Source organism: Dioscorea cayenensis, chromosome 18, assembly GCF_009730915.1.
Source record: "Dioscorea cayenensis subsp. rotundata cultivar TDr96_F1 chromosome 18, TDr96_F1_v2_PseudoChromosome.rev07_lg8_w22 25.fasta, whole genome shotgun sequence".
Lineage (NCBI taxonomy): Eukaryota > Viridiplantae > Streptophyta > Magnoliopsida > Dioscoreales > Dioscoreaceae > Dioscorea > Dioscorea cayenensis.
The window spans coordinates 20,072,903-20,086,268 of record NC_052488.1 but is presented as its reverse complement, the minus strand read 5'-3'; the positions used below and the strand labels follow the sequence as shown (position 1 = coordinate 20,086,268).

General features: G+C 40.1%; 3 protein-coding genes across 5 annotated transcripts; 2 read left to right on the top strand and 1 right to left on the bottom strand.

Annotated features, from left to right (window-relative positions):
- Positions 1–1,123: 1,123 nt before the first annotated feature.
- On the top strand, positions 1,124–3,972 carry LOC120282343 (pentatricopeptide repeat-containing protein At1g74600, chloroplastic). Its single transcript, XM_039289146.1, has one exon. The coding sequence runs from the start codon at positions 1,134–1,136 to the stop codon at positions 3,690–3,692; it is 2,559 nt and encodes an 852-aa protein (XP_039145080.1). The 5' UTR covers positions 1,124–1,133; the 3' UTR covers positions 3,693–3,972.
- A 403-nt stretch (positions 3,973–4,375) lies between these two features.
- Positions 4,376–5,673, bottom strand: LOC120282345 (protein FEZ-like). Of its 2 annotated transcripts, none has more exons than XM_039289149.1 (3): positions 5,462–5,673; positions 5,044–5,345; positions 4,376–4,955 (listed from the first exon to the last, which is right to left on the bottom strand). In XM_039289149.1, exons 1-3 carry the CDS (start codon positions 5,643–5,645, stop codon positions 4,413–4,415), a joined length of 1,029 nt encoding a protein of 342 aa, XP_039145083.1. In that variant the 5' UTR covers positions 5,646–5,673; the 3' UTR covers positions 4,376–4,412. The 2 variants fall into 2 exon arrangements, with proteins under 2 accessions (XP_039145083.1, XP_039145084.1); XM_039289150.1 differs by having other exon boundaries at positions 5,044–5,321.
- Positions 5,674–5,691: 18 nt separating this feature from the next.
- On the top strand, positions 5,692–8,094 carry LOC120282344 (pentatricopeptide repeat-containing protein At2g02980, chloroplastic). 2 transcript variants are annotated; one of them, XM_039289148.1, is made up of 2 exons: positions 5,692–5,748; positions 6,234–8,094. In XM_039289148.1, the coding sequence occupies exon 2, from the start codon at positions 6,287–6,289 to the stop codon at positions 8,060–8,062; it is 1,776 nt and encodes a 591-aa protein (XP_039145082.1). In that variant the 5' UTR covers positions 5,692–5,748; positions 6,234–6,286; the 3' UTR covers positions 8,063–8,094. The 2 variants fall into 2 exon arrangements, with proteins under 2 accessions (XP_039145082.1, XP_039145081.1); XM_039289147.1 differs by lacking the exon at positions 5,692–5,748 and adding an exon at positions 5,831–5,901.
- Positions 8,095–13,366: the final 5,272 nt, after the last annotated feature.

Here is a 13,366-nt window from a genome sequence, read left to right as displayed (position 1 = left end):
ATTGCAAATTTTCAACACATCATATATGTTTGATTATGTGTTAGTTAAAAAAACAATTAATAAATTGTCAAAGGATATTAGAAAAGTAAGCATTGACAAAATTAGTTTGGATAAGCAGCAGTAGTAATAATAACAATAATAATAATTTTCACACGGAAAAATAAAAAGCATATAAATGGTTGAGTATGAAAATAAGGCTTTTTGGTGGTAAGTAATTGAAACAGGTCAAGCACATTAGTTGCATCCAATGCTTCATGTGATGTCTCAAAGTTGCCGGTTTCTTTAATTTCTCATTTATAACCCTTTTGCTATGTGTCACTATGGCAGTTAATGGGCGGCCCTGGATGTCTTAAGATGATTGACCACTTCTTCCATTACTGCTATTATATATATATATATATATATTAAAATATAGCTTATAATTTTTTATTAATTTAATTAAACCAATAATATTATATAAAGCTAAACATAATAATATCCATGTCAAAGAGTTTGATATTATAGTCATATAACTTCCAATCTTGATATTGTTTTAAAATTTTGATGGATAATTATATTAACATTAGGTCACCCTACACGATCATTCTGCTAAGAAAGTGCGTTCGACTCTATCTTACACTAATAGATAGAATAAGTATGGTAGAGTTCAGCAATTTGCGTGTGACAGTCTCTAACTTATGACTTGTCTATTTTATTAAAAAAAAAATTATAAAGTGGACAAACTGATATGAAGTTGATACCTCAATATAGCTGTGCCCTCACTATACGTAAGTTGAAGTACAAACCCATATTTTCAATAAAAAAAATTAATTATTTTTTTTTAAAATATTTTTTCTCACCAAGTATAATAAAAAATAATTATATTATTTTTTATTTTATTATTATTTTTTCAAAATTTGTAGGGATGCTACATATTTTCACCAATAAAAAAATGATTAAATAAATCATACAATACAGTTAAATTTGTTCCTTGAAATATCTTAACAGATCATACAATTTACTTAAGAGGATCAATCCTCTTCTTCAGTAATATTTAAAATTTAATTTAATTTAATTTAATTAATTTTTTTTTTTAAAAATCTCAACGGCTCCAACGACTTGGAAGTCTCATTTCCCTCCAAATTCCAAACACTATGAAATGGAGATCACCTCTATCTTCTTCTCTCTTTCCTCTTCGTAGTTCCAATCTCCATTCCCGCATCTCCACCTCCACCTCCACCTCCAAACCTCTAATCAATCCTCACTCTGATGTATTCTCCGCCAACTGCCTCGCTGATTCTCACCTCAAGCGTGGCCGCATCGAAGATGCACTTCATATACTTGATGAAATTCCCCAACCAAACCTCGTCTCTTGGAACCTTGCAATTTCATGCCACAACCACGCTTCTCAGTTTGATAGATCTCTGGCAACCTTCCGAGACTTGCGCTCTCTTGGTTTCCAGCCGAATCAGTTCACCTACGGGAGTGTGCTGTCAGCTTGTGTGGCTTCTCAAAGGATTGATTTTAGTGAGCAGTTGTATTCTCTTGTTCTTAAAAATGGGTTCTTTCTCAATGGTTATGTGCTTACTGGGTTGGTAGATTTGTTTGCGAAGACTGGAAGGTTTGGTGATGCTTTGAAGTTGTTCTCGGAGGTTGATACTGAGAATGTGGTCTGTTGGAATGCTCTTATTGCTGGGGGTGTCAGAAATGGTGAGAATTTAGTTGCTTTGGAGCTTTTTCTTGAGATGGTGGATGGGTTTTGTATGCCGAATGGCTTTACTTTTTCGAGTGTGTTGAATGCCTGTGCAGCAGTTAGGGAATTTGAGATGGGTAGAGGTATTCATGCTTGGGCGGTTAAATGTAATGCTGGAGATGATGTATTTGTTGGGACTGCTATTGTTGACTTGTATGCGAAATGCGGTGATATGTATGCGGCTGTGAAGGAGTTCTCTAAGATGCCATTTCGGAATGTGGTTTCTTGGACAGCTATTATTTCAGGGTTTTCTCAAAAGGAGGATGCTCTTCATGCAATTCAATTCTTCAAGGAAATGATACACGCAAAGGTGGAAGTGAACAATTTTACGATAACAAGTGTGCTTGCTGCTTGCAGTAAACCTTTAATAGTGAATGCGGTTCACCACATCCACTGTTGGGTGCTTAAAAATGGGGTTTTTATGGATTTTGTGGTGAAAAATGCTTTGATTAGTGCATATGCGAAAACCGGGGATGTTTGGATGTCTGAAGAAGTGTTCAAGGAGGCAGGCGTCATGGAATCTCCTAATACTTGGTCGGCTATGATATCAGGTCTTGTGCAAAACAATAGCTTTACAAAATCAATTGAACTGTTTCAAAAGATGTTTCGTGAAGGCTTGAATCCAGATAAGTTTTGTATTGCTAGCATTTTAAGCGTTATTGATTCTACAGACTTGGGAAGACAGGTCCATTCTTATGTTGTTAAAGCTGGATTAGTATCCGATCTTTTGGTGGGATGTGCGCTTTTCACTGTGTACTCTAAATTGGACAGCATAGATGATAGTTATGAGATATTCCTACAAATGCCTGAAAGAGACACAGTTGCATGGTCCTCCATGATAGCCGGTTTTGCAGAGCATGGTCATTCAGAAAAGGCACTTTTCTTGTTCAGGCAAATGATCCTTGAGAAAGTAAGAATTGATCATGTAACCTTGTCTTCTGTTCTTACTGCAGCCTCTTTTCCCCAGTTCTTGACAAGGGGAAAGGAAATTCATGCGTATGCTCTTCGCTTAGGACTAGCTCCTGATTCTCTCATTGGAGGTGCTCTTGTTAGCATGTATGCAAAATGCAAATCTCTAATCTCTGCAAGGAGCATCTTTGATGGGACACTGCACAAGGATCAAGTACTGTGGTCCTCCATGATTTCAGCGTATGTATCAAATAATTTAAGTGAGGAAGCGTTCTTGGTTTTTAATAGAATGCTGATTGCTGGTGGGGAGGTGGACCGTTTTACATGTTCATCAGTTCTTGGGTTGTGTGCAAACTTATCAAAGCAAAGTTTGGGCAGACAATTGCATGCCCGTGTTATCAGGGCTGGCATTACTCATTGTCTTTCAGTTAGTAGTGCTCTAGTGACAATGTACTCAAAATGCGGGAGCATTGATGATTCTCGCAAAGTGTTTGATGAGATAGAAAGTCCAGACTTGATCACATGGACGGCAATGATGGATGGTTATGCTCAACATGGAAGAGGTCTAGAAGCTCTGGAGATCTTTAGCATGATGAAAGAGCATGGCGTCAAACCTGATTCTGTGGCTATGGTTGGCGTTTTATCTGCATGTAGCCATAATGGCTTGGTGGATGAAGGCTTTCTCCATTTTAAATCTATGAGCAGAGATTATGGGATTGAACCAGAGTTATGCCATTACGCCTGTATTGTTGATTTACTTGGACGATCTGGTAGGCTTAAAGAGGCTGTAGATTTTATTCATAAGATGCCTGTTAAACCTGATTCATTAGTGTGGAGCACACTGCTTGGTGCTTGTAGAGTACATGGTGATGTTGAGCTGGGAAAAGTTGCGGCACAGAAGGTTCTTGAACTGGAGCCTACTGATTCTGGGGCTTATATTTCTTTGTCAAACATGTCTGCAGATGTGGGAAATTGGGAGGAGGTTGTTAGGCTCAGAAGTTCAATGGAGGGGGTTGGTCTGAAGAAGGAATATGGCTGGAGTGTAGTGTGAAAACTGAAGGTCCGTTCTTTGCACTAGTTAATTGCCCAAACTATAATGGGATATATGCTTCAGAATGGCCTCAATTCTGGTCATTTTTGTCGATTGATACTGAAAGAATTAAGAAAATGACTGCACCAGGTAAAAATGAAGAATTTGAATGTAACTTACAAGTACCTGACATTAATTTAATTCATGAAATAAGGAAAACACGTTGGACGTGATGCTTATCAAAACCAACATCATGTAAGATTGTTGTAAAATGTGGAGAATAAAGACTTATGCTTCCTTACATTGTGCTCTGCAAATTGTGAGTTCACTATTTTCATTTCACCATTTTGATTTGAGTAATAACTGCTCTTTCAATGGATATGATTAGTGCTTACAGGTGGAACTTGTTTATTCAGCCTCAATAGCTGTCCAGAGGGACATTCTTGCACATCTTCTTCAATGCAGCTTCCTGAATTCTTCATTTTACTTCATATTATTTGAAAGCTCTGAGCTTCTTTTCCTAATTTTATTCAAGTAAAACTTTTTGTTATAATCAATTTGCTTAGGATAATATCCTAAGATCAACTACTTACAATGATGTGAAAATGAAATGAGTGATTTTTCTTCAAGTACAATCTAATCAATTATGGTGTTTGCTTGTAGAGTAACTGGTTGTCTTTTGACAGCGGCAAGGTGGAGATTGCCAATTGAAGTTCCGTTTCCACTCACTGGAGAGATCCATCAATGAGTTGATACTCGATAGTAGAACTCATCGTCCTCAAAATTTTCACCCACTTCACTGCTAGGATAGCATGTGTTAAGATTCTCTCTTATCAATGAACCTTTTTGTCCACTGCTGCAGTTCCACTTTATCCCCAGTTGGGAATTATTTTCAAATTCTTTGGATGCCAGAGTTCTATCACCTGCAAGTTTTTCAGGAGGCATCTCTAGAAGAACAGACGTAACATCAACTGCCTGGGATGAAGTTATTGATGGATCAACTGAAGAGCAAACCATGCTATCAGTGAAGTGAAGCGCTGAAGGTTTTTGTTTTATCTGATATTTTGGCTGATATTGCAAGTTGATGTTGCTGCCAAATTGAATTTCACATCTGGCTTCTGTTATGCAAAAAAGACTTTCAAAACCAACTGGAGTGTTGGCAGCTGAACTGCTGAAGAAGTTTGAATTAGCTGTCTTTGTTGTGGTTGGCATGCAGGGTTGCAATTTTCCTCTCTGTTCCGAGGAATTGATTTTCTTGAAAATCCTGCAGATTGCCCAAGAATCCTGCTAATGCAAAGACATGATAGTTACCATAATTTCAACAAACAGAAGTGGCTTCTAATCATCTTATTAAGGTTCATGTGATATTTACGTCGGTTGAGATTTGTATATCTGAAGGTCTTTTCAGTGGAGATGAATCAGAAGTCGATGACAGCCTGAACTCATGCATCATCCAATCTGTTTTAACACATTTGGCAGCTCTGCCTTTGTAAAATACAAGTGTTTTCTTTAGACCTATGCACTTGGTTTCGTTGGGGGAGTAGATTGGCCTGTCCCCTCTCGTTGCTTTCCAGAATCCGGCATCTGTGACCCTGTTCGGCCTTGCGCTGTTTCTGTATTTCCGGCGTCTTCTGCAGTAGAAATACCATTCTGTTTCTCCGATCAGTGCCAGCTCTTCACAGAATGAAAAATATTCAAATAAAAGTTACAAGTATTTTACAATATGAGAAGAAAGAAATATTAAATACCAGTAATTCAGCAAGCAGAAGTGCAAGTGATGATTAGCTTACTTGGAAGATCCCACGGATCATATTTGTAAATATCGAGCTGGCTGATGAGCTCTATGGCCAGTGGCTTATTCTGAATCTTCATCGTCAGGTAAAACTCAACCAGTTCCTCATCTGTGTGATGGAACCGAAAACCCGGTATCATTACTTCATCAGCTCCATTCCCTTTATTTATTTTTTCATCCATACTCTTACTTTAAGAATGCTTACATGCAGCTTCTCAAGATGTTTCTGAGGACTAAAAACACTGTCTTGAGCTCAAATTTGTTTCTCTCTGAGCAAGGAAGAAGGTAACAAGAGGCAAGAGCTGATGTTGTTATAAACTTATCCAACAGTCATGAGTTGTATGTATGAATGGAGGACTTTTTGTTCCCTCCTGTCATTCTGTCCAAATCTAAGCAAGCATATCCAAGATTTAGTGATGTATATATCGTAAATTTGAAGTAAGAAAAACTTTCCATTTCACACTTATCTGAGATTCCTGTTTACTAGTTTAACCAATAATTCTTAGCCGGCTAAACATGTTTTAGTGTATAAAAAAAAAGCTTCATAATTTAAGTTAGAACCTGAGGTTCATAAAGAGAGTAAGTCTTCACTTCTATGACCAAGTCTGCTATCAAGTCTTCTTTTTATCTGTTATTTTCTTTCATTCTAAGCGTGTAAACCAAGCCAAGAAATTAATTAGATGACCATCATTGTCTTGTTTTCTCTTATTTTATATGAATTTATGAATAAAAATTTCTATTTTTTCTAATTATTTATTTATTTTTTGCAGGTACTTATATACAAAGGCACTGTTTTGGCCTCTTTTGAGAACATTCAGTTACAATGAACCCAGTTTCAACTGTCAACCCCTTGTTTCCCGCCAAACCAACAGACAGTTACCTTCCTCTCCATCTCCTACCAAAATGCAATTCAATCAGAGAATTCCAACAAATCCATGCCATCACTATAAAATCCGATCTTGATGTCTCGCTGCTCACGAAGCTCATTACCGCCATCTCCATCCGGCCGACGCCTTTATCTTTGTCCTATGCTCATCAACTGTTCGACCAAATTCCCCATCCGGGTGTACTCCTGTTTAACACCATGTCCCGTGCCTATTCCCGTTCAAACACACCACTCTTATCCTTCTCGTTCTTCTCCCGAATGCTTGAATCTGGTCTCTTCCCCGATGACTACACATTCCCTTCACTTCTCAAAGCCTGTTCTACTTCTAAAGCTCTCAAACAAGGCCGGCAATCTCATGCTGTCGCCTTGAAGCTTGGTCATGCTGAAAATGCCTATGTGCTGCCAACTCTCATCAACATGTATGCAGAGTGTGGTGACATTAATGCCTCAAGAAACCTGTTTGACCGAATGGACCAGAAGTGCATTGTTTCATATAATTCTATGATCACAGCTTGCGTTCGGAGTAGTCGGCCTAGTGAAGCTCTGGCTTTGTTTCGTGAGCTGCAAGCGGATGGCATTGAATCGACATATGTCACAATGCTTAGTGTTCTTTCCTCTTGCGCTCTGCTTGGCGCATTGGAGCTCGGGCGATGGATTCACGAGTACGTGAAGAAAAATGGGTTCAGTTCCTATGTGAAGGTGAACACTGCATTGATAGACATGTACGCAAAGTGCGGGAGCTTAGATGATGCTGTGCAGGTGTTCACTGACATGGACTATAGAGATACTCAAGCCTGGTCTGCCATGATTGTTGCTTACGCAATTCACGGGCACGGCACTCATTCCATTTCCTTGTTCGAGGATATGCGAAGAGAAGGTATCAAACCAGATGACATTACATTTCTCGGCGTCTTATATGCTTGCAGTCATGCTGGTTTAGTAGAGCAAGGCCTTGAATACTTCCATTGCATGAAGAGAAACCACGGCATCACACCAGGGATCAAGCATTATGGTTGCATTGTCGATCTGCTAGCTCGAGCAGGGCGTTTAGAAGAGGCTTACAAATTCATCGATAACTCACCCATCACACCCACACCGATACTATGGCGGACATTGCTATCTGCTTGTGGTGCTCATGGAAATGTAGATCTCGGGAAAAAAGTGTTTTATAGAATTCTTGAACTCGATGACACGCATGGAGGTGACTATGTGATACTATCAAACATGTGTGCAACAAAAGGCCATTGGGAGGATGTGAACAAAATAAGAAAGCTAATGAAAGATACAGGAGCTGTTAAGGTGCCGGGATGTAGCTCGATAGAGATCGAAAACACAGTGCATGAGTTCTTCTCCGGTGATGGTAAACACCGAAATTCCGAGGAGGTGCATAGAATGGTTGATGAAGTTGTAGAACAACTGAAACTTGTTGGTTATGTGCCTGATACATCCAAAGTGTTTCATGCTGGTCTTGAAGAGGATGAAAAGGAAGTGAGTTTGAGATATCACAGTGAGAAGCTTGCCATTGCATTTGGGCTCATAAACACAACTCCAGGTACAACCATTAGAGTTGTTAAAAATCTTAGAGTTTGTGGAGATTGCCATTCAATGGCTAAGTTCATTTCCATGGTGTTTGATAGAGTTATAGTTCTTAGAGATCTCAATAGGTTCCACCATTTCAAGAATGGTGTATGTTCTTGTGGTGATTATTGGTAGATGATTTGGATGAATTTTTATTTTTATTTATTTTTTAATAATTTTGTTTTAATGTACTTTTTTCTGATAATTCTTGTTTGTTGAACTTGATTGATTTAATGTTGGTTTTATCCTTAGTCTATGTTTCATTAGAATTTGTTTGATCTTTTATAGGCCACACATGTCATTGTTTCACCCACACTGATCAAGATATTTCTAGATCTCTTGTTTGTAAAATATAGAATAATAAAAGGGAAAAGTACGGAAAAAATTAAATAATTCCAATTTTCAAAGTTTTGATCATTATTTTTAATATAATTCCATAATTTTAGACTCTAGTGGAAGTTGTCTTATTTTCTTGTCTGTAATTATTAAAATCATCATTATAAAATGATTAACTTGACATTGTAACATAAAAGTAGGTAATCCTTTTCATATACTTTATACTGAAATATACATTATTTTTAATTTATATCAAAAGATTTTAAATAACTATTTTTAAAAATTATATTTGAAGGTCTGTAGTAATGTTATTTTTTTTTATTTTATAATATTTACTTAATTGTTAGAAGATATGTTTTTCTTTTAAGAGAAATAATATCTAAAGAGTGTGTTTTTTTTTTATAAATGATATTAAACATTAGTGGAAATTGTCAAAAAAACCCTTTAAGTTTGTAAAATTGTCAAAAACACCCTGTTAGTTTTGCAATCCCTAAAAACCCCCTCCTTTTAAACTCTATGTTTTTCAAACCCCCAAACCCCGGAATCTGGATGCGAATCTGAGTGAGTTTCAAATTTTTATGGATCGAAACGCCTCTTACATGGGAGTCGTGGGTCGCAGCCCATCTCGGCGATTCTGAGAGGAAGTGGGGTGATTTTTCCGTGAGGGTAACCCCGAGAGACGAATTTATCGGAGCCGCTACTTGCTTTTTCTCAACTCGCCTTCGCCTCTTCCATTTCCGCTCGCCTCCAGTTGTCTCTACCCGACGAAACCTCCAGATTTGCAGCCTTTTTCCTTTCCACCCAGATCTCAAAGGAGAAGTCCCTCGCAGCAACTAGTCGGGCATTTCATCGCTTGCTAATCTAAGGTATTGAGTATGGTTTTTACGTTAACCTGCTCACATAAAGAAAGATTTTTTTCGCTTTTGTTTTCGTGTTCCTGCTTTTTGTTGGAATATATCAAGTCTCGTAGGGGATTTCTACCGGGGTTTTGTTAGTCCACGGGAGATTTCTACTAGGGTTTTGTTTTTGTTTTGCATTTTGCTCCAGATACACTATCGAAAAAGTTTTTTCGATTGTTATGATTAGGTAATATTTATAATGTACATTTCCCTTTCATTCGATCATGGTCTAGCTTTTACAAAACGAGGTCGACGCTTAAGAAAATGAGATGTTACGCTTAAGTTTTGTTGTCACTGCTTAAGTATTCTCGCCTCTGCTTAATAAGATGGGTCTCTGCTTAACATTTGATATCTCTGCTTAATAACCGAGAGGTTACCGCTTAAAAACCTTAAATTTGCGCTTAAACTTTTCGTGAATACCGTATGTCGAATGTGTTGTTATTGTCGCAGTCGGGTGATTACGCTCGGTCAACCCTAGTTAATGGGCGATGCTATTCGACACCCAGAGTGGAGACTTTAGTCGAATTGAAAAATAACACGACTCCCTCGACATCTGGGAGATTATTCGACGGACACTCGCTCATAGCTGCTCAACGAGTCGAAGCTATATACCAAGAGAGGGCCCTTTCTCTTTTGCAAAGGTACTATGGTCGCACCAATAAATTCGGGATCGGGAAAAGCTCGCCGAGTTTCGGACCTCAAGATGTGGCCCCTCGTCTTGGTCTCAGTCTACGATGGCGACGTAGTGGTCTTTCGTAAGAAGAAAACCCCAAGTTAGCGTCAAGGGAGGTATCTATCAAAAACCCACGAGAGACACAGAGACTCCATCAAGAGCACTCCAGCGCAACTTGTTCGACGTAGGGTAAGAAGATAATTTCGTAAACTCCCGACGTGTACCTCATGGGGACAGCCCTCTTCCCAAATACATCACGCTCTGCTCCAAACCGGATCGCTGATTACGCCGATGATCTACCTACCCATGGGGCGATACGCACGGGCGCAGCGACTATTAGCGGCTTATGGAGGATATTCCACAAGTGACCGACCCGAGCGCAAGATAGATGCGCCGAAGAAGCACTCAACACGTGGTACATTAAGGGTCGCTTTCGATCGCGCTTAACGTCCCTGGTTTTACGAGTCGACCGAACGGGGAAGAAAAGTCCGCTTCTAGAAGATCCCAAGGATGCTCAGCTACGCTGAAAGTACTTACCGAAGCAAGCGATCGGGAGAAACGAGCTTGTCATCGCTCGATGGAAAAGAGGTAATAAATCATGGACAATGTTTAACATAAGTCTTTAACGTTTAAAACATTTTATTTAGCGCTTAACTTTAGTATTTACCGCTTAACTCTTATTCATACTCGGTTTAAATATTTTTGTTCTCCGCTTAATTATATTCTATAACGCTTAAATATATAAACACTATGTTTAAATATAGTTTTTTTATAGTTTAAAATGAATGATTTTCACTGAAATTGTTTGGTTTACATATGTTAGTTTCGAAAGTGGTTCCTGAACGTCGAAGAAGAAATATTTGTTGGGGTCAACCGATCGAACGGATGCTATCGCTCCCGAACCACTTGCTCGAGGCGGGGATGAGAGGGCACTCTCATCGCTGCGCCGGACGCCTGCTCTCCTACTTCCACCCACCACGCCAGACGCATTCCTCGACGCCGAGAAGCCCTCCCCTACCCCTGCAGATTGCAACAACCCCTACCACGACAACGATAGGGGCCCCCGACCATGGCAGCCCTCCGACCGCAATGACCCACCGATTTCACCTGACATTAGGCTAAGATGTCACCGCAACTCTTACGCAGTACGCCGATATTGACGATCGAGTTTCTCGACTTGTCGCCGTGTCGAGGCACCGGAAGGACGTTTCACAACCGGCACGCGCCATCCCTCCAAAGAACTCGAAGCACCCGGATGTAACGAGGCGCTCGAATTTCGACGACGACGACATCATCGGGAAGGTCATTCCAAGGCGGCCACATTCGAAGAGACTTGCGAAAAAGAGGAGAACAATATCGCTTCGTCTTCACCGCCGCCGACGATGAAACAATAGCAACACCATCGGCGATCGATGTCACATCGAGTCCGTCACTGCTGATGACAGGGCATGACGTGAGGACATCGAGATGATGTGGCCGCTGTCACGGTTGAGAAGGTCGTTAACCTCTTCTGATGAATCGACTGGACCCGGCAGACTCGGCCGAGATCATGCGGATCAAAGATGGACACAATCCTCAAGATCAAGAACAAGTTAAGGGTGTGTCTCCCAATGATGATGTTGTCAAGGCCACTGGCTGAGAAGATCGTCGAATCTGCTATCAGTGCGCGTGGCGGTGGCCGACAAGACACGCATCCAAGCGTGACACAATCCCACCACAACAAGAACCATGTAAGGATGTGTTCGCGGGCTGATGCTCGCCGCCGTCGTCCCTCAGATCGAAGCCGTACACAATCCCACAACAAGAACAACCATGTAAGGATGTGTTCGCAGCTGATGTCGCCGCCATCGTCCCCGCGATCGAAGGAAGATGATCGTCAAGACCCCGACCGAGCAACGAGAGAGATGATCAAGGCCAATCAAAAATGGGACCGCACGTCTCTGAAAGCTTTTTATTCAAGAAGAAGAAATGGGTTGGCCTCAGTCGTTTTAACAACACGAGAGGTGAGTTGATGAGGATCTTCCTCAACCGCTTCTATGGATTCGTAAGTTTAAAGTTTTTATAATATTGTTTTAAAGGTTTTGTTATAGTGTTTAACGATTTTCTAATAGTGTTTAATGCCTTTTATGTTATCATTTACTTTTGTCTCGCTTAACGCTTAATTATATATAATATCATTTAAATATTTACAATATGGTCTTATTATATCTCGCTGTCGCTTAACCTCAAAGATCGCATGCTGGAAGAACGACGCTGAGTACCACACACGCACAAATTATACACGCCGCTGAGGGAAGGAGATGGTCATCGATGATGTGATGGACACTTTCAGTATGCATAATACAAAAAGTCGCCGAGCAAAGAGCCATATCCTTACAAGAAGCGCCTCATCACCGTATCGCCATGCTGCTTTTATGTCAAAAGCGAGACGACGCATACGAAACAATTATGGCTATGGTCGGGGATGCTGCGCAAGAACTCGCATGAAGTTCAAATTATCATCCTCCCGATAATCATGAATGGCCACTTCCATGTCGTCGTCCTGGACAATGATAAACAAGAATATATGCATTATTCTTCATGTCCTGGTACGATAAGGACGCGTTGGACATGGTAAGTTATTTAATTATGTCCGATTAATATCTGTGTGGTATTTAATCGAGATTATAATCTCGACTTGCATATCTCGACAATGAATCTATTCGACAATTGTGTCGATATGGAGTTCGACGAGTCGGCCAGCAAGGCAAAAGTACCCACGCTGCGACGACTTTGGAAACCCCACGCCTAAAAACAAGGAAGCGTCGATTGCTGCCGCTCACGCCATGCGGTTTATCGAGCAATTACTTTGGGAGTGAGAAGTTACGGCTACCGCAGCATGTATCGTTCCTTACCCTCGACATTAAGGTATGTTACCCGATACTTAAGGAGGGAGGGCAATCGGGTGTCCATGACAAATGGGGTCGCCACAAGCTGGTTAAATTTTGTTTTTGAAGAACATGTCCCTGTATATCTCGAATATCAATTTTGTTTTCGAATGTAAATCTCAGACAAATTCAATTCATTGTTTTTGTTTTCGAAGAACACGACTTGTATATCTAAATGTAAATTTTTGTTTTGTTTTTGAATTGCAGAAAGGAGTTAAATTCCATTCGGGCTTTCATTTCATTGTTTAATTTACGCTCTAATTGTGTACATTTCACTTTCATTGTTTAAATATACTATATATCGCTTTAAACATCGATTGAAATATTTCAAACTTACAGTGTCAGATCCGCTTTAAAATAACAATGTCTCTAGTTTAAATATGGAAAGTTGCCCATCAATACACTAATGTTTCCAGTCATCGCTTCGGCTTTGATTAACAATGCCTAGATCGGCTGACAGCTTTATCATGCAAAGATCGCCGATCGTGACCGGATCCATGGCAGTGACTGCAATGTAACTTCGCTGGACATCAAACGCCAGCGACTGATCCTCTTTCGCTCTAGGCCGCCCAGTGCGCTTTCTCGCCACAAAGTGACGCAGCTA

Bases quoted from the DNA above. Each gene is read 5' to 3' on its own strand.
- LOC120282345 (XM_039289149.1), bottom strand. From the start codon at position 5,645: ATGGATGAAAAAATAAATAAAGGGAATGGAGCTGATGAAGTAATGATA. The intron at 5,346-5,461 runs GTAAGCTAATCA...CATTCTGTGAAG, and splicing joins TGATCCGTGGGATCTTCCAA to AGCTGGCACTGATCGGAGAA. The intron at 4,956-5,043 runs GTAAATATCACA...TTGCATTAGCAG, and splicing joins ATATACAAATCTCAACCGAC to GATTCTTGGGCAATCTGCAG.
- LOC120282343 (XM_039289146.1), top strand. From the start codon at position 1,134: ATGAAATGGAGATCACCTCTATCTTCTTCTCTCTTTCCTCTTCGTAGT.
- LOC120282344 (XM_039289148.1), top strand. From the start codon at position 6,287: ATGAACCCAGTTTCAACTGTCAACCCCTTGTTTCCCGCCAAACCAACA.